This window comes from Mus caroli, chromosome 18 (genome assembly GCF_900094665.2).
Source record: "Mus caroli chromosome 18, CAROLI_EIJ_v1.1, whole genome shotgun sequence".
Lineage (NCBI taxonomy): Eukaryota > Metazoa > Chordata > Mammalia > Rodentia > Muridae > Mus > Mus caroli.
The window spans coordinates 34,689,957-34,710,197 of NC_034587.1; the positions used below are offsets into that span (position 1 = coordinate 34,689,957).

A 20,241-nucleotide genomic window follows, 5' to 3' on the forward strand; every position below is an offset into this window, starting at 1 on the left:
GCTACATATGTACCAGAAGATGGCCTAGTCGGCCATCATTGGGAAGAGAGGCCCCTTGGTCTTGCAAACTTTATATGCCTCAGTACAGGGGAATGCCAGAGCCAAGAAGTGGGAGTGGGTGGGTAGGGGAGTGAGGGGGGGAGGGTCTGGGGGACATTTGGGATAGCATTTAAACTGTAAATGAAGAAAATACCTAATTTAAAAAAATAAATTAGAACAAAAAAAAAAGAAAACCAATGAAGATTCTGATATCAACCACATACATGCACATGCAAGTGCAAGCACACATACACACCATCCATCCATCCATCCATCCATCCATCCATCCATCCATCCACATGCACATGTGCATATAAATACAAACACCACATGCACTCAAAAATATTTTTTCAAAGATCATAACAAACCTCTCATACATTCTTTTCATACATCCTTTTTCTGGAAACTATAGGATGCTGCCTATAAAACAAAAAAAGTAACACAGACATTTAAAAAAACAGAAAAGAGAACATACAAAATGGGGGAAACAGGAAATGAAAATCTGTGTGATGGTTTCTGGATGACAACTGTATCTCAAGCTGAGCAAACAATAGTTCTCCAGTCTGAATCTTTGTGACAAGAGGGAATGGCATCTTGCAGAATATTTATCAGTGAGTCCCTTAACACCATATCATCTTTTCAGTCGTAGGAACCTTTGTTATTTCTTAAAACCAATGAGCAAATAGAAAAACGGAGTGTTACAAAAATTCCATAACTGGGAAATTTAACTAGAATAAAGGAAAATCCCATAGATGACACAATGAGAAGTTCCAAGATGACAGCTGTGTGACAGCCCTGTGACAGATGATGTAGAAAGCAACCCTGCAGAACAATGGAGAAACAGACTGAGACAGAGAGAAAAGGCCCCACACACAGGAACCGAGGAGCAGCTTGGGACAGGATTCTTCCGGTCCATGTGCGCCCGGAGCTGATCCTGTGCCACAGTGCTCCATACCCAAATACGACTGGGAGAGAGCTGGTCTCCCAGGAGTGCTGACAAGCCTCTGAGCACAGGTAAGACCACTACTTCTCCTCAGAGGGACCCACCCAGAGACCTCAGGACACAGGAACTGAGGAGCAGCCTGGGACAGGATCCTTCTGGTTTCTGTCTGAGACAAGAGCCGATCATGTGGCACAGTGGTCGTATTATACCCAAATATTTTCAGGAGAGAGCTGGTCTCCCAGGACTACCGACACACCTGTGAGCAAAGGAAAGACCACCACTTCTGCTCAAATTCCTAGCCCAAGAGGAACCTGCACAGAGCCATCAGGACACAAAACCAAGAAACAGCCAGGGACAGGATCATTCTGGTTTCTGCCTTTACCCCAGAGCTGACCCTGTGCCACAGCTCTCCATACTCAAAATCCTCCTGGAGAGAACTGGTCTCCCAGGAGTACTGGCACACAGGCTTGCAGGAGGGACAAGCCACAATCAGAGACAGCAAGACCAGCTAACACCAGAGATAACCAGAAGGCAAGAGGCAAGGGCAAAAACCTTACCAACAGAAACCACGGCTACTTGGCATCATCAGAACCCAGTTCTCCCACCACTGCAAGCTCTTAATAGCCCAACACATCAGAAAAGCAAGATTAAGATCCAAAATCAGTTCTCCTGATGATGATAGAGGACTTTAAGAAGGGCATAAATAATTCCCTTAGAGAAATATAGAAGAATGCAGATAAACAGGTAGAAGTCCTTAAAGAAGAGACACAAGAATCCCTTAAAGAATTACAGGAAAACACAACCAAACAGGTGAAGAAATGGAATAAAACTATCTAGAATCTAAAACTGGAAATGGAAACAATAAAGAAATCATGAAGGGAGACAACCCTGGAGAAAGGAAACCTGTGAAAGAGATCAGGAGTCAGATGCAAGCATCACCAACAGAATACAAGAGATAGAAGATAGAAACTCAGGTGCAGAAGATACCATAGAAAACATTGACACAACAGTCAAAGAAAATGCAAAAGGCAAAAAGCTCCTAACACAAAACATCTAAGAAATTCAGGACACAATGAGAAGACCAAATCTAAGGATAATAGTTATAGAAGAGAGTGAAGATTCCCAACTTAAAGGGACAGTAAATATCTTCAACAAAATTATAGAAGAAAACTTCCCTAACCTGAAGAGATGCCCATAAACATACAAGAGGCCTACAAAACTCCAAATAGATTGGACCAAATAAGAAATTCCTCTTGTCACATAATAGTTAAAACACGAAGTGCACAAATCAAAGAAAGAATATTGAAAGCAGTAAGGGAAAAAGATCAAGGAATGTATAAAGGCAGACCTACAGAATTACACCAGGACCAGGCGGTGGTGGTGCACAACTTTAATCCCAGCACTTGAGAGGCAGAGGCAGGCAGATTTCTGAGTTTGAGGCCAGCCTGGTCTTCAGAGTGAGTTCCAGGACAGCCAGGGATATAAAGAGAAACCCTGTCTCGAAAAACAAAAACAAACAAAAAAACAGAATTACACCAGACTTCTCACCAGAGACTATGAAAGCTAGAAGATACTGGGAAGATGTTATACAGACCCTAAAAGAACACAAATGCCAGCCCAGATTACTATACCCAACAAAACTCTCAATTGCCATAGATAGAGAAACCAAGATATTCCATGACAAAACCAAATTTACACAATATCTTTCAACAAATCGAGCCCTATCAAGGATAATAGATGGAAAATGCCAACACAAGGACGGAAGCTACACCCTAGAAAAAGCAAGAAGGTAATCTTCTTTCAACAAACGCAAAAGAAAATAGCCACATAAACATAAAAATAACATCAAAAATAAAAGGAAGCAACAATCACTATTCCTTAATATCTCGTAACATCAATGGACTCAACTTCCCAATAAAAAGACATAGACATATGTAAACAGGACCCAGCATTTTGCTGCATACAGGAAATGCACCTCAGTGTCAAAGACAGACATTACCTCAGGGTAAAGGGATGAAAAACAATTTTCCAAGGAAATGGTCCCAAGAAACAAACTGGAGTGGTCATTCTAATATCAAATAAAATCAACTTTCAACCAAAAGTTATCAAAAAGGATAAGGAATCATACTACATACTCATCAAAGGAAAAATCTACCAAGAAGAACTCTCAATTCTGAACATCTATGCCTCAAATGCAAGAGCACCTACATTCATAAAAGAAACTTTACTAAAGTTCAAAGTACACATTGCACCTCACAATAATAGTGAGAGAATTCAACACCCCACTCTTATCAATGGACAGATCATAGAAACAGAAACTAAACAGAGACACATTGAAACTAACAGAAGTTATGGACCAAATAGATTTAACAGATCTCTTTATAACACTTCATCCTAAAACAAAAGAATATACTTTCTTCACAGCACCTCATGGTACCCTCTCCAAATTGACCATATAATCAGTCACAAAACAGGCCTCAACAGATACAAGAAGACTTAAATAATCCCTTGCATCCTATCAGATCTCCATGGACTAAGACTGTGGTCTTCAATAACAACAAAAACAGAAAGCACACATACACATGGAAGCTGAACAATGCCCTACTCAATGATAATTTGGTCAAGAAGAAATAAAGAAAGAAATTAAAGACTTTTTAGAATTTTATAAAAATGAAAGCATAACATACCCAAACTAATGGGCCACAATGAAAGCAGTGCTAAGAGGAAAACTCTACTCTGAGTGCCTCCAAAAAGAAACTGGAGAGAGCATACACTAGCAGCTTGACTGCACACCTGAAAGCTCTAGAACAAAAAGAAGCAAATACACCCAAGAGGAGTAGACAGCAGGAAATAATCAAATTCAGAGCTGAAATCAACCAATTAGGAACAAGAAGAACTATACAAAGACCCAACAAAACCAGGAGCTGGTTCTTTGAGAAAATCAACAAGACAGATAAACCCTTAGCCAAACTAACCAGAGGGCACAGAGACAGTATCCAAGTTAACAAAAGCAGAAATGAAAAAAGGAGATATAACAACAGAAACTGGGGAAATCCAAAAAATAATCAAATCCTACTACAAAAGCCTATATTCAACAAAACTGGAAAACCTAGAAGAAATGGACAATTTTCTAGACAGTTACTAAATAAGGGTGGGAAGCATAATTATTACACAACAATTTTCCTAATACATTGCAAGTGAAAACAGACATTAAAGACTTCAAATGTAACCCAGCTTACAAAGGACTCAGTTGATGTCTGAGACTAAGATACACTTTTAAAATCAGTAGTAGAGGTGTGACTAAAAACCAGAGAAGGTGAGAAAAAGGCAGGCTCATTGTATTTTACACCTGTTGGTGTTCCTGGGTTTTTGGTGGTGGTGGTGTTTTTTTTTTTTTTTTTAGATAAAGGCTATTTTTTTTTGGGGGGGGGGGGGGACATGGATTTTAAAACTGTCAATTACCTGAAGTTTTTACAAGTCTCATCACAAGTAGAAGGTAGATAGGATATGAGACACTGCTGACAATATTAGGAAAAGATAAATAATGCTAACAGCTTTTCAGATTTTCTTAAATTTTGGTAGGGAGTCCGAGTTAAGTATAAACACTGGTGAGGAGTGCTTTTAATCCAAGATAATTTTTTTTTCTTCTACTCTTGAGAAAGAGAATAGCACTCACAAAACGCAAGGTGGCGCTGCAGGCTAAAAAGAGGAAAGGTATGGAAAGGGAAAGGGGAGGGATGCACAAAGGATATATTTCAGACTTCCGACAAAGCCATAGGAAATGATATAGCTAGCGGTAGCAAGCCCTGGAGAAGGCACCCCTCTCTTCTCACAGGAATTGCTAGTGTCCGGGTCATTCCTAAGGATTCCAGCTGCAGGCATTCCAGGGAGCTGCTTGAGGCTAAATGGAAGGAATTTGGGGTTTTATTTTGAAAGTCTTGGAAAGAATGGAGGCCAGATTGGAGCAAGCTGTGCAGAAAAGGCAAGTACTGTTTCTTTGTGTGTTTCTGGGAGCGTCTTGGGCTAGCGCCGAACAGCTTCAGTATTCTGTGGCAGAGGAAACCGAGAGAGGCACTTTCCTAGCCAATCTAGCAAAGGATTTGGGGTTGGGGCTGGGGGAACTGTCAGCCCGGGAAGCTAGAATTGTTTCAGACCAGAACACACGATTTTTACTGCTCAGTCCACTTACTGGAGAACTAATTCTAAATGAGAAGCTGGACCGAGAGGACCTATGCGGCCCCACAGAGCCCTGTGTGCTGACTTTCCAGTTGCTGTTGGAAAGACCATTTCATATTTATCGTGCTGCGCTACATATCAAAGATATAAATGATAATTCTCCAGTATTCCTAGACAAAGAAATACTCTTGAAAATATCAGAAAGTACCATGCCAGGGGCGACGTTCTTCTTGGAGAGGGCACAGGATGCCGATGTGGGAACGAACAGCCTGAGTAACTACACCATCAGCCCCAATGATTATTTCCATATTCACGTGCATGATGGAGGGGAGGGGACTATCATTCCTGAACTGGTACTGGATAAAATGCTGGACCGGGAAGAAATACCAGAATTCACTTTAACTCTCACAGCCTTAGATGGTGGCTCTCCACCCAGATCTGGGACAGCCTTGGTGCAAATTTTGGTGTTGGACATAAATGACAACTCCCCTCAATTCGTGCAGCCACTTTACAAAGTTCAGTCGCCTGAAAACACCCCTGTTGGCTCCTTGGTTGTCGCTGTGTCTGCCAGGGACTTAGACACAGGAAGCTATGGACAGATAGCCTACACGTTTTCTTATGCCACTGAAAGAATTCTCCAAACGTTTCAAATCAATTCTACATCTGGCGAACTTTATCTTAAACGCGAACTCAACTATGAAGCGATTCAAACTTATTCGATAACTATTCAGGCCAGAGATGGTGGTGGACTTTCTGGGAAGTGTGCTGTGGTTGTAGAGGTAATGGACGTGAATGATAATCCACCTGAATTTCTCCTGTCGTCACTTAATAGCCCAATTCCAGAAAATTCACCAGAGACAGTTGTGGCTGTATTTAAAATTAGAGACAGAGATTCAGGGAACAATGGGAAAACCCTGTGCTCCATTGAGAATGATCTTCCTTTCATCCTGAAGCCATCTGTGGAAAATTTCTATACTCTGGTAACAGAGAAGCCTTTAGATAGAGAATCAAACACTGAATACAACATCACCATCACAGTCACCGACCTGGGCACCCCCAGGCTCACAACCCAACACACCATAACAGTGCAGGTGTCCGACATCAACGACAACGCCCCCGCCTTCATCCAAACCTCCTACACCATGTCGGTCCGTGAGAACAACAGCCCTGCATTGCACATAGGCACCATCAGCGCCACAGACTCAGACTCAGGCTCCAATGCCCACATCACCTACTCGCTGCTGCCGCCCCACGACCCGCAGCTGGCTCTGGACTCGCTCATCTCCATCAATGCAGACAATGGGCAACTGTTCGCGCTCAGGGCGCTGGACTATGAGGCCCTGCAGGCCTTCGAGTTCCACGTGGGTGCAATAGACCAAGGCTCGCCTGCACTCAGCAGCCAGGCTCTGGTGCGCGTGGTGATACTGGACGACAATGACAATGCACCCTTCGTGCTCTACCCGATGCAGAACGCCTCTGCACCCTACACTGAGCTGTTGCCCAGGGCTGCGGAGCCTGGCTACCTGGTCACCAAGGTGGTGGCAGTGGACCGCGATTCTGGCCAGAATGCCTGGCTGTCATTTCAGTTGCTTAAGGCCACGGAGCCCGGACTGTTTAGCGTGTGGGCGCACAATGGTGAGGTGCGCACCACTAGGCTGCTGAGCGAGCGAGATGCACCCAAGCACAGGCTGCTAGTGGTGGTCAAGGATAATGGAGAGCCTCCACGCTCTGCCAGTGTCACACTGCATGTGTTGCTGGTGGATGGCTTCTCTCAGCCCTTCCTGATTCTGCCAGAGGTGGCGCGCGATCCTGCACAAGAAGATGATAAGCTAACACTGTACCTGGTCATTGCCTTGGCTTCTGTGTCTTCTCTCTTCCTGGTGTCTGTGCTGCTGTTCGTTGGAGTAAGACTATGCAGGAGGACCAGGGCGGCCTCTCCGGGTGTCTGCTTTGTGCCTGAAGAACACTTTCCTGGCCACCTGGTGGATGTCAGCAGTGCAGGGACCCTGTCCCAGAACTACCAGTATGAAGTGTGTCTGACTGGAGGATCAGGGATAACCAGTGAATTTAAGTTTCTAAGTCCAATTGCCTCTAACTTCCTAACCGAAAGCACAGGGAGAGAAATAGAATGAAAGCTAATCCCTTCTGCCCATGGATGAAGCTCTAATGTAAACTATACCCTTGTTGTGTAATGAAGAATGATTTCATGTTAACATCTAGAAGTTAACTAATTTAGGACAGAAAAGAATACCTGTATTTATTCCCAAGAACCTTTTCTTTAATTTATGAGATGCGTGTGTTGTGTGCTATCTCAAATCTAATTTGATTTCTCTTTGTTTTTGAAGATTTGTTGAACTGCAATCTATTAAACAACAAATCTTGGTAGAGATGGTTTAAACTGTTTTTCCATATCTACATTTTTCATTTATAATTATGTTCTGTGTCTACTGGAATTACATATAAATGTAGACATACCCTACATTTTGAGAGGTTATATTATATAAAAAATTTAAAGTTTCTTTAGTAATTACTGTGCATCATACATGATTTCATCACCTTGGGGACATGGTCTCTCTGTGTCCATGTCCAGGATAGCTTTGAACTTTTTATTTTCCTGCCCGACTTTCAAGTTTCAGCTACCACAGGCCTCAGCCTATCACCTTTATTTCAGAAGAAGCCAATAAGTGGCGGTATCTCAATAATGAACAAGTAGAAGTTGGTAGAGACTTGGTAAGATCCATAATTATTAACTGGCAGAGCAGAGCATCTCCTGATTGTTTCCATTTTGTTTTTCTTGTTTGAAGTGTGGAAGGTTCCTTGTTCTGTCCATCTCCAGGCAGGTGACTTGGCAACATTATGCTGTTTTCTATTACTAGATATCATGTGTCCTACTCACATTGCTCATCAGCCTCTCCTGTATTCAGAAATAGCTACACTCTGCTTAGCCTAGCCTGCAGCCTCACTTCCTTATAAACTCACACACACACACACACACACACACACACACACACACACACACCACTGGGAGTTTATTATCCAACTACTCTTAAAGCTCTCACTTAACTAAATCTTAACGTCTAAAAAAGTTGAGTGTTGGGCATAGTAAAACACACCTTTAATGCCAATAATTGGGAGGCAGATACAGGTGGAATCTCTGTGAATTTGGAAGCAGCCTGGTCTATGAAAGAGTTCCATGATATCCAACAGCTACGTAGAGAGACCTTGTCTCAGGAACCAAGAGAAGATGGGGAGAAGAAGGAGAGGAGAAGGAGGGAGTTCTCTACACCAAATTTCCATATAGTGTTGGGTTACTCTCCCTCCAGAAACTCCTGTTTCTTGTTTGTGAAAATGGAGGATTCACAACAGTCCTTGGACCTAGGCACTATTATCTCATCTGTAGATAAGGAATCTAGAGCAAAGAGGATAAATAATTTGCACAAGAATCACAGATACTCTTTCTGTAGTTCATCACACTAAAAATATATAATTCCCCAAATCTTCAGTTACAAGGAACCTACATGCAAACACATGTATATATTTCTTGCAAATATTTTTCCTTACAGGTTGTGATTTAAATGTGTACCTTTTACCCCAAACTCAATAAGAATTATTGAAAAACTCTCCAGCAATGACATTTCTCTTGTGTGACCTTCAGGAAGTTGTCTGCCCAGGAAGGCACAGCAATAAGGGAGGTGGGACTTTTATCTTGCCCACTGCCAGATAAAGGTAGCTTTAGGTTTTTAACATCCATTTTCATCACATAAAATGTTAAGATGCTGTGAGAACACAAGGCGGCGCTGCAGGATAAGAAAGTAAAACCTAGAAGGCAGTTGTGGTTCCATTAATAGGGGAAAAGAAAAAAAAAAATCCTGCAGAAGCCCGGAAGCCCAGAGAAGCCTGGACTGGATGCTTCAGAAAGGAGGTCTCAGCCCTCGAAAAAGGACTGAAAGAATTCTCAGGTATCTGGTGAGATAACTACAGTACCAGATACTAGGGGAGTTTATAGTTCTGCTGAAACATCCTTCAGGACTCTGTACCACCAAGAACAATGGAGGCCAGCAGGAAGCTCATTTGCAGACAAAGGCAAGTCCTGTTTTTCTTTCTCCTATTAGGCTTCCCTCTAACGACTGCAGGGGAACTGAGGCGCTATTCTGTGGTGGAGGAAAAGGAGGATAGGTCCTTTGTAACCAATTTAGTAAAAGACCTGGGTCTTGGGCAGCTGGAACTCTCCCGGAGAGGAGCTAAGGTCATTTCTAAAGGTAACAAACTACATTTGCAGCTGAATCAGAAGACAGGGGATTTGCTGTTAAATGAGAAAATGGACAGGGAAAAACTTTGTGGGCATACAGAGCCATGCTTGCTAAGCTTCCAAGTGTTGCTAGACAACCCCTTGGATATTTTTCAAGCTGAGCTAGAAGTCACAGACATAAATGACCACTCTCCAGAATTCCTGGACAAAGAGATCATGCTAAAGATATCAGAAAGCAGTCTTCCTGGAGCTACATTTCCTCTGAAGAGTGCTCAGGACATGGATGTAGGCCAAAACGGCATTGACAACTATCTGGTCAGTTCCAATTCCTATTTTCGTGTGCTCACTCGGAAACGCAGCGATGGCAAGAAATACCCTGAACTGGTACTAGATAGAGCACTGGATAGAGAGGAGGAAGCTGAGCTCAGGCTAACCCTCACAGCGCAGGATGGCGGCTCTCCGCCTAGGTCTGGAACTACTGAAGTCCACATTGAAGTCCTGGACATCAATGATAATGCTCCTCAATTTGAGCAGTTTTTTTATAGGGTGCAGATCCCTGAGGACAGTCCAATAGGCTTTCTGATCATCACTGTCTCTGCTACAGACAAGGACATTGGAGTCAATGGAGAGATCTCCTATTCACTTTTCCAGGTTTCAGATGATATTAGCAAAACATTTTCAATCCACCCCTTGACAGGGGAAGTACGATTGAAAGATCACCTTGATTTTGAAAAGACTCAGTCCTATGAATTCAATATTGAAGCAAGAGATGCTGGGACCTTTTCTGGAAAATGCACGATTCTGGCCCAAGTCATGGATGTGAATGACCATGCTCCAGAGATTATCCTGTCTGCATTTACCAACTCCATCCCTGAGAACTTACCAGAAACTATGGTGGCAGTTTTTAGCGTTTCTGATCTAGATTCGGGAGAAAATGGGAAAATAAGTTGTTCCATTCAGGACGATCTACCCTTCTTCCTAAAGCCTTCTGGGGAAAACTTTTATACGCTGTTATCACAAAAACCACTGGACAGAGAGACTGTAGCAGAATACAACATCACCATCACCGTTGCAGACATGGGGAGTCCCATCCTGAAAACACAAGTCAACTTAACAGTGCAGGTCTCTGACATCAACGACAACGCCCCCATCTTCACCCAAGCCTCCTATACAATGTTCATCCGCGAGAACAACAGCCCTGCCCTGCACATAGGCACCATCAGTGCCACAGACTCAGACTCAGGCTCCAATGCTCACATCACCTACTCGCTGCTGCCGCCCCACGACCACCAGCTGGCCCTCGCCTCGTTCATCTCCATCAACGCAGACAATGGGCAGCTGTTCGTGCTCAGGGCACTGGACTATGAGGCCCTGCAGGCCTTTGAGTTCCATGTGGGCGCCACAGACGGAGGCTCACCCGCACTCAGCAGCCAGGCACTGGTGCGCGTGGTGGTGCTGGACGACAATGACAACGCACCCTTCGTGCTCTACCCGATGCAGAACGCCTCTGCACCCTACACTGAGCTGCTGCCCAGGGCGGCGGAGCCCGGTTACCTGGTCACCAAGGTGGTGGCTGTGGATCGTGACTCTGGCCAGAATGCCTGGCTGTCATTCCAGCTGCTCAAAGCTACGGAGCCCGGGCTGTTCAGCGTGTGGGCACACAACGGTGAGGTACGTACCTCCAGGCTGCTGAGCGAGCGCGAAGTGCCTAAGCACAGGCTGGTACTGCTAGTCAAGGACAATGGTGATCCTCCGCGCTCTGCCAGTGTCACACTGCATGTGCTGCTGGTGGATGGCTTCTCTCAGCCCTACCTGCCTCTGCCTGAGGTGGCGCGTGATCCTGACCATGAGGACAGTGAGCTCACATTGTACCTGGTCATTGCCTTAGCTTCTGTGTCTTCTCTCTTCCTGGTGTCTGTGCTGCTGTTTGTGGGGGTGAGGCTGTGCAGGAGGGCCAGGGAGGTCTCTCTGGGTGGCTGCTCTGTGCCTGAGGGACACTTTCCTGGCCACCTGGTGGATGTCAGTGGCACAGGGACCCTGTCTCAGAGCTACCAATATGAGGTGTGTCTTACCGGAGACTCTGGGACTGGTGAGTTCAAATATCTGAAACCAATTTTACCTAATTTTCAAGACCATTCTCTTAGACCAGAAATGGGTGAAAATCCCAACTCTAGGAACGACTGGAGTTTTGGTATTCAGTTAAAATAATTGCTTTTCATCATGTGTAATGGATTTTATCATATACTCAACTACTTTTCTTGCTGTGCCCATTTTGAACTTCTAAAGCATACTTAAAACTTGTTTGCAGGCTATTCTCTCCGTGGTTTTAGAAAGTATCTCAGCTTTTCTCCAGACTGGAAAATGAAATATTTTAATTTTGCTTGTTTGTTTGTTTAATGTGTCACTAGTTGCACAAATCTTTGTTCTGGGATGATTTGGGAATGTACAAGAGGGTAAAAAGGGGAAATCAATTCAATCCATTCAGATGGAATTCAGGGTGTGTTCTCTCACTCATTGTTGACCACTGAATACACACTACATAGCAATGCTCAACACAATGAGGTCTAATCAGATAGGAGAACGAGGGGCTCACTGAGGGCTCTGCCTTTTGCTTTATTTGGCCACTATGGACTGTCTTTGTTGATGTTTTCTCTTAAAAATCTTAGATAACCACATGGCTCCTCATTAGCTTGCTATTAGTTTTCATATCACTACTTTAAACTGCTTCCTACTTTGTTTGCTTGCTTGCTTGCTTGCTTGCTTGCTTGCTTGCTTGTTTTTTGGTTGGTGTTGAGGTTTCAGAACGGTGTCCCTTATTTACCTGGTAGGTTGAAAGAGCATGGCAGTAGCATTGAGTTTTCGCTTCTGTTAAATACTTGCCAGTCAGAGAAACTGCATCAGCCAGTATTGATTTTTTTTCCTTCTTTGTTGTCGTTCCACATTTCTTTCTTGTCAGTCATATGCTTAGTTAAAAGAATACATTTTCACTGTCTTTTTTTCCTCTAGCAAATAGATTAGGGCATATGGCTAGCTTATAGTGAGATGTAAGATGTGGTACCTTCCACAGCTCTTCAGTTGAAGAGAAACTGGTGGGACCTATGCATACCAACTAAGGACTGTCTCTCTGATCTACCACTGTAAACGCCCAAGAACACTTGTAAAGGGAGATGTCTCACCTGGAAAGGGATTTCACCCTTTGTTCATACTATGTTCTTCCTAGGATGTTCATGGTATCATGAGTGCACAAATACTCATGTTGGCTCTGTGATAGGAGTGACAGGCTAAAGTAGCATCAAATGGACTTAGCGGAGATGATCCCTGGCAACTCGGGAGTTCTTATATTATTCCATGCATTGCCAATTTCTAAGCCTTTTTAAAAATTCAAAAATAAGCTGGGCGGTGGTGGCGCACGCCTTTAATCCCAGCACTTGGGCGGCAGAGGCAGGCAGATTTCTGGGTTCGAGGCTAGCCTGGTCTACAAAGTGAGTTAGTTCCAGGACAACCAGGGCTATACAGAGAAACCCTGTCTTGAAAAAACAAAAACAAAAAAATTCAGAAATAAAGGAAGTCCCATGTCATTATTCTAGCTTGGTCAGTTCTCATGCTATGGAATCTATTTGTGTGTTTGTTTGTGTGTTTGTGTGCCTGTTGGTGTGTGAGTGCTTGCAGATGTCCTTGCGCCTCTGCATGTTGAGGTCAGAAGTTGATGTCTACCTTCGTTGCTCAGTTATCTAGACTAGCCAGAGAGCTCTGTGGAAACACTGACTAACTGGTCACAATTCTGGGCAATAAAAGGAAAGGTCTGAGATACAATCCTAGTTACCTGATTCTAATGACCCCGTTCTTAGTAATATGCTTTTCTGATAAGCATATACTGGTAGAATTATTTTCCTATGGAGAGAAATCCATTTGTCCCATTCTATGAATAAAAAATGACCTTGTGTAAATGTAATCTTTAGCTCATAGTTTGTATTTCTTTCTATAGCACTGACCACACTGCTTAGAAAATAACCCAAAGCGCTCACAAAAATCAATGACCTAAGTAAAATTGGATCACACTACAACTGCTCTTCATGACGGAGAAATCAGCCTGATAATATTCTTGTGGGTACTCAATGAGTCATATGCTTTATTGTGGAAGTGAGTTGTCCTATATGGGCAGCAGAATCACTCTATGGTTGTGTTTATTGAACCTTGTATCTGTCTCTTCAGTCATCTTCTATAAACTCTAAAATATTATATACTTTGTATACAGTGAGCCCACTATTAAAATTGAATAGCTTATGCTCACTTCAGCATTGTGTATGTGTTTGAAAGCAATTGCTTTCTAGAAGTTTAGCTGAAAACTAATTTAAGGAAACTACAAGCAATGTTCTGGATTAATTTTCACACTTAAATAACTGAGAGATTCTTAAAATTCTGTAGAAAATGATGTTTCCAATTACTTTCTGGTGCAGTTAACCTTTTATCTTTGGCAAAATAATGCCCATTGATGACTTCATTTAAATAATGCTATAAAACATCAGAGGGCCATACATGACTTTTTAAAAAGAACGACTCAGCACAACTGAATAAGAAATTTTTTAGCACTTAAAATAATCATACTATTCATATAGAAGCTATCAGTTTTTGGTGTTTCGACACAATACTCCATATTTATGTCCTGTTTTGTTTCTCTGTTGCTGTCAGAAAATTCACAGGAAGTTGCTTAAAACAATAAAATGTATTATCCCATAGTTTTGTAAATAAAAAAAAAAAACCAATAAGTGTCTAATTGAACTAACAAGAGAAGTCCATGGGAACACATTGTGTTCTGGAGACTTTATAGAACCTTTTTTGTCTTTTCCATCCAGATGTTGTCCACATTACCTGGTGCATGGTCCCTTCAACTTCACAGCATGTAATGTTTCTTGTATAGCCATTTCCTCTGACCCACTCTGAAAATATTCTTTGAATAAAAGTTCTTTATCTAAATAAATAAATAAATAAATAAATAAATTCTTTATCCAAATTTGATAAATCTCCTATTTAGATAATGAAGGACAATCTCCTACTCAAAGAATCTTTAACTTAATCAGCTTTGCAATGGATTCTCTTGCCAGATTAGATAATATAATTACAGATTCTATGGTATATTTGAGTGGTTATTATTCTGCCTAGCAATACCACCTACTGTCAAATGGAGGCACATAAAGCTTATTATAACAAGAGTTTAGGTCTCATTGACTTAAGGAATATAATTAAACAAACTTGTAGAGCCATTACCAAAAACTATGAATTGATAAGGGCATCGGCATTTGTGTGGTAATGGAGTTCAAACCCCAAGCTTCACAAATGCTAAATGTGCTCTATCACTGAACTCCCTGTCCTGTCCATTGTGAATTTTCACTGCAACTCAATTCAAATTATATAAACAAACAAACAAAAATACAAAGATGATGATCCAATTTCAATCTAAATTCAATATAGAATTTAAACTCTGTTTTATAATAAATTTAAAATCTAAATCTATTTCTCAAACTCTCACAGCTCAATTATTAAAAGATGAACAATTCAATTAAAAATAAGAAAAACCCAGAATAGATATTTATTTTTCATAGAAGATAAACCTATGGCTAATATGCACATGAAAAACTGTGCAACAACCTCATCAGGAAAACACAAATCAACATCAGAGCAAGACACTCATACCTACTTGGATGGCTGGAACCAAAAAAATCAGATTTGGGGGAGAATGTCATAATCTTGAAACCCTGACACATGGCTGACAAAGTATAAAATGCTGCAGCCATTTTTAAAGACAGCCTGCTAGATTTTCAAGTGGTCAAACATAGAGCTATCATACCGCAAGCGATTCAACTCCTAGAGAAACAAAAATATGTCCACAAAAAAATAGGTACGTAAATCTTCATAGAAACAATATTCAGAAGAGCAGAGGGGTAGAAACAGTGCAGATGTCCAAGTACACATGAGCCTGCATGAGCCAGAAAAAGTAATGAAATACTGACACACGCTAGGATTTGGATGAACCATACAGGCGTCAGGCTAAGGGAAGGAAAGGTAACCACGAGGTCCACACATTCTGTCACTCTGGTCGGATGGAAGTTTACAATCGAGAATCAGTAGAGACCAGAAAAGGAGACTGATCATTCCTTTAGGCTCTGCATAGGGGAAAGGAGAAAATAATTGTTAAAGGATGCGAGGTTCTTCTTTGGTGTAAGATATACGCTCCAAAACTGACCTTGATGATGAGCAAACCACATGGTTAACATATTAGAAGGCTCGAAACTTTATACTTTCAAATGGAAGGATATATTTAAATATCAAAGCACAGACACTATTTATGCCAAATATAAGAATCAATCGAGGTCCACATATGTCTACTTATGAAATAATTTTCTGGTAGTTGAACACTGGGAAAACCCACACTTCTCTCCCTTGGATATTGAATAGAAGAAGCAATCCATCGTACTTTAACAAAGCATGTCTATATTGTGTAGAATTTGCAGGTTGAAACTTTGCATTGCCTACTCATTTGTTACTCTGTACTGTGTATGGTGGAAAACATGTGCGTGCAAAACTGTCCCCAGGTTATTTTTGAGACATTTTTTACCTCTTAGTGTGTGTGTTCTCAGGTTAAGTGTTGAATACACTATCTCATTTGGTTATTGACACAGCAGCAGCAGCATTACATACTCAACACCAGGAGTGAGAATTTATTTTTGTACTTGTTTTCATACAATAGCTCAGTGTTTTGTCCATACACATGAAAGCAACTTAGAAAAAGAAAGAAAAAGAAGCCAGTGATTGCGGTTACATAGTTTAGTCCACGGGTCTTGGAAAATTTTGCCTTTAAATCTGAAAATGTAAGGCTCCGTGAGACCGCACGGTGGCGCTGCAGGTTAAGAAGACAGAGCATAGAAATTGCTTCTGTAATTCCCTTGTCAGGGCCAGTTTCTCACCACCTAGAAGCAAAGGGTGTGCCTTTTTCGGCCAAAGCATAGGCGAGTGGGAAAACTTAAATATTCTATTTGGAGGCTTGATTCTCACGTTCTGGACTATGAGATAGTGCTGTCACGATCCTGGACATATGTGAAGCTACTGTGAAGCAAACGCCGAGGAAAGAGCCATGGAGACTGCATGGATGTGCAATCTGAGACAAAGGCAAGTCCTGGCTTTCTTTGTTTTGCTGCATGTGTCTGGGGCAGGGGCAGAACTGGGTCCCTATTCCATAGAGGAAGAAACAGAGAGGGGCTCCTTTGTGGCAAATCTTGGGAAAGATCTGGGGGTGGAACTGGCAGAGATATCCAGTCGCAGGGCTCGGATCATTTCCCAGGAAAACAAAGAGCATTTGCAGCTCAACCTTCAATCTGGAGATTTGCTCATAAATGAGAAACTGGACCGAGAGGAGCTATGTGGCCCCATTGAGCCTTGTGTTCTACACTTCCAAGTGTTAATGGAAAACCCTTTAGAGGTATTTCAGGCTGAACTGAGGGTGATGGACATAAATGACTATTCTCCGGTGTTCAGTGAAAGAGAAATGATACTGAGAATACCAGAAAACAGTGCTCTGGGAGATACATTCCCTTTAAATAATGCTCTGGACTCAGACGTAGCAATCAACAATATCCAGACCTATAGGCTCAGCTCAAACTCTCATTTCCTGGTTGTAACCCGCAACCGCAGTGATGGCAGGAAGTACCCAGAGCTGGTGCTGGAGAAAGAACTGGATCGAGAGGAGGAACCTGAGCTGAGATTAACTCTGACAGCTTTGGATGGTGGCTCCCCTCCCCGGTCTGGGACAGCTCAGGTTCTCATTGAAGTAGTGGACATCAACGATAATGCACCCAAGTTTCAGCAGCCAACATACCGAGTGCAAATTCCCGAGAACAGCCCCACGGGTACTCTGGTACTCACAGTCTCAGCCAATGACTTGGACAGTGGAGATTATGGAAAAGTATTGTATACACTTTCTCAGCCTTCAGAAGATATTAGCAAAACGTTAGAAGTAAACCCTGTAACCGGGGAGATTCGGCTATTAAAAGAGGTGGATTTTGAAACGATTCCCTCGTATGAAGTGGATATCAAGGCCACGGATGGGGGAGGTCTCTCGGGAAAATGCACGCTGTTACTGAAGGTGGTGGACGTGAATGACAATGCCCCAGAAGTGATGCTATCTGCTCTTACCAGCCCAGTCCCAGAAAACTCCCCGGACGAGGTAGTTGCTGTTTTCAGTGTTAAAGATCCTGATTCAGCGAACAATGGAAAAATGATTGCCTCCATCGAAGAAGACCTCCCCTTTCTTCTAAAATCTTCAGGAAAGAACTTTTACACTTTAGTGACCAAGAGAGCACTTGACAGGGAAGACAGAGAGCAATTCAACATCACCATCACTGTCTCTGACCTGGGCACACCCAGGCTCACAACCCAGCACACCATAACAGTGCAGGTCTCTGACACCAATGACAACGCTCCCGCCTTCAACCAAACCTCATACACCCTGTTCGTCCGCGAGAACAACAGCCCCGCCATGCACATAGGCACCATCAGTGCCACAGACTCTGACGCTGGCTCCAATTCCCACATCACCTACTCGCTGCTGCCTTCCCACGACCCGCAGCTGGCCCTGGACTCGCTCATCTCTATCAACGCAGACAATGGGCAGCTGTTCGCGCTCAGAGCTCTGGACTATGAGGCCCTGCAGGTCTTTGAGTTCCACGTGGGTGCAATAGACCAAGGCTCGCCCGCGCTCAGCAGCCAAGCGCTGGTGCGCGTTGTGGTGCTGGACGACAATGACAATGCACCCTTCGTGCTCTACCCGATGCAGAACTTCTCTGCGCCTTGCACAGAACTGCTGCCCAGGGCGGCGGAACCCGGATACCTGGTCACCAAGGTGGTAGCTGTGGACCGCGACTCTGGCCAGAATGCCTGGCTGTCATTCCAACTGCTCAAGGCCACGGAGCCCGGGCTGTTCAGCGTGTGGGCACACAATGGCGAGGTGCGCACTACCAGGCTGCTGAGCGAGCGCGATGTGCCCAAGCACAGGCTGGTCCTGCTGGTCAAGGACAATGGCGATCCTCCGCGCTCTGCCAGCGTCACGCTGCACGTGCTAGTGGTGGATGGCTTCTCTCAGCCCTACCTGCCTCTGCCAGAGGTGGCGCGCAATCCCGCGCACGATGAGGACGCTCTAACACTGTATCTGGTCATAGCCTTGGCATCTGTGTCTTCTCTCTTCCTCTTGTCTGTGCTGCTGTTTGTGGGGGTGAGGCTGTGCAGGAGAGCCAGGGCGGCCTCTCTGAGTGGTTATTCCGTGCCTGAGGGCCACATTCCTGGCCATCTGGTGGATGTCAGAGGTGTGGGGACCCTGTCCCAGAGCTACCAGTATGATGTATGTCTGATGGGCGATTCTTCTGGGACCAGTGAGTTTAACTTCTTAAAGCCAGTTCTCCCTAGTTCTCTAGACCAGTGCTCTGGTAAAGAAACAGAGGGAAATTCCTCGATCCACAATAGTTTTGGATTTTATCATTAACAGAAAGCGTCTTAACAGTATTTACTTCCCAATATTGTTGTTGATTAGCTAACGTCTGTTCACCTGTGACTAGCAACAATTTTAATTTTCACTTTGCCCGTCCTTTTTCATGCTCGGGCCTAATGTTTGGTTTTACTCATATTTGTCGCACAGGATTTTTCATAGGCTCTCAGAAAACCAAAAGGTTTTCTCTTCAGTTAATGCATTCGCTGAAACTTTTCTAGCACTTTGTTTTTCTTCCTCATTTGCTCTCCATGTTTTATGTTCCTAGACTTCTTGAATTATTAAAATACTGTGTTGCACGCTATATACATATCTAATAGTTGGTATTTCTGCATTTCCTTTCTATACTGTCAGACTTGGTGATTAGCCACCTTTGATTTTTGTTATATATAATAGTTGCCTTAAGTTATGCTAGTATTTTATAGTTTTATTTTTCTTTGTTTATCTTTATTTAAAAATTAATTTGTCATAAGTGATACAAGTATCTAGTGAACCTGAAAATAAGAATAGTATTGTAAGATATTGAGTTGGTGTACATGTGCCTAAATTTGTGAAAATCAAGGTAATTTTGGCATTAGAAGGCATCAAATAGAAGTATATAAATTTTTCTTTTAATTCTGCATGAAAACCTAGAAATTGGCGTTGAGTTTTCAATGACTTACAATCTAGTCACACTCTTTTGAGTAATCTTTTGAATAAACAATGTATACTTATCATCATATAGATGGTGTGATTTTTTTCATTCAACAGAGATGGGATTTGCAGCTCTATCTAATCTTTTTTCCTATACACATTCTAAGGTTTAATCTATGTCACTTGCTTATAAGGGAAAATTAGAATATTGTAGGCCTTTGAATAAAAAAATTTTGATGAAGGTATTTTATCGCTATATCCTTGCTTTCAGCAATGTTAGGATCTGTACTGATTTGTCACGGTTCTGGTCTGTATTCAAGGCACAGTAAATAGATTGTATTAGATTTTGTAAGAGGGACATTTAAACAAAGGTAAGGCTTTTCTTTAATTCTATCGATGAAGGCTGTTTTAAGAAAATAAAGATAAACTAAAGGAAAACAACAGAAACTTCAAAGTATGTGAAATAATAGCGTGATTTTCAGATGGTAGGAGCTGAAGGACGCGTGCTGGTTCCTGTCCTCCTTACAGTTCATTTGTGCATTATTTTATTCAATAAATAATAACTGAATGATTTTCCAACCAGAGATAAGGTACAGTTCATGTCCAAATTGGTCACATATAGAGGGAAAGATAGATTCTGATAAAACTAGAAGCTATTCTATTTACATA

The 20,241-nt window shown here is 42.5% G+C and overlaps 3 protein-coding genes across 3 annotated transcripts; all 3 read left to right on the forward strand.

The window, feature by feature from the left end:
• Positions 1-4,758: 4,758 nt before the first annotated feature.
• On the forward strand, positions 4,759-7,543 carry LOC110284911 (protocadherin beta-7-like). Its single transcript, XM_021150907.1, has one exon. It carries the CDS (start codon positions 4,888-4,890, stop codon positions 7,288-7,290), a length of 2,403 nt encoding a protein of 800 aa, XP_021006566.1. The 5' UTR covers positions 4,759-4,887; the 3' UTR covers positions 7,291-7,543.
• A 635-nt stretch (positions 7,544-8,178) lies between these two features.
• LOC110284899 (protocadherin beta-8-like) lies at positions 8,179-12,810 on the forward strand. The gene has a single exon (XM_021150892.2). It carries the CDS (start codon positions 9,207-9,209, stop codon positions 11,613-11,615), a length of 2,409 nt encoding a protein of 802 aa, XP_021006551.1. The 5' UTR covers positions 8,179-9,206; the 3' UTR covers positions 11,616-12,810.
• A 3,059-nt stretch (positions 12,811-15,869) lies between these two features.
• On the forward strand, positions 15,870-19,658 carry LOC110284901 (protocadherin beta-16-like). The gene has a single exon (XM_021150895.2). It carries the CDS (start codon positions 16,537-16,539, stop codon positions 18,934-18,936), a length of 2,400 nt encoding a protein of 799 aa, XP_021006554.1. The 5' UTR covers positions 15,870-16,536; the 3' UTR covers positions 18,937-19,658.
• Positions 19,659-20,241: the final 583 nt, after the last annotated feature.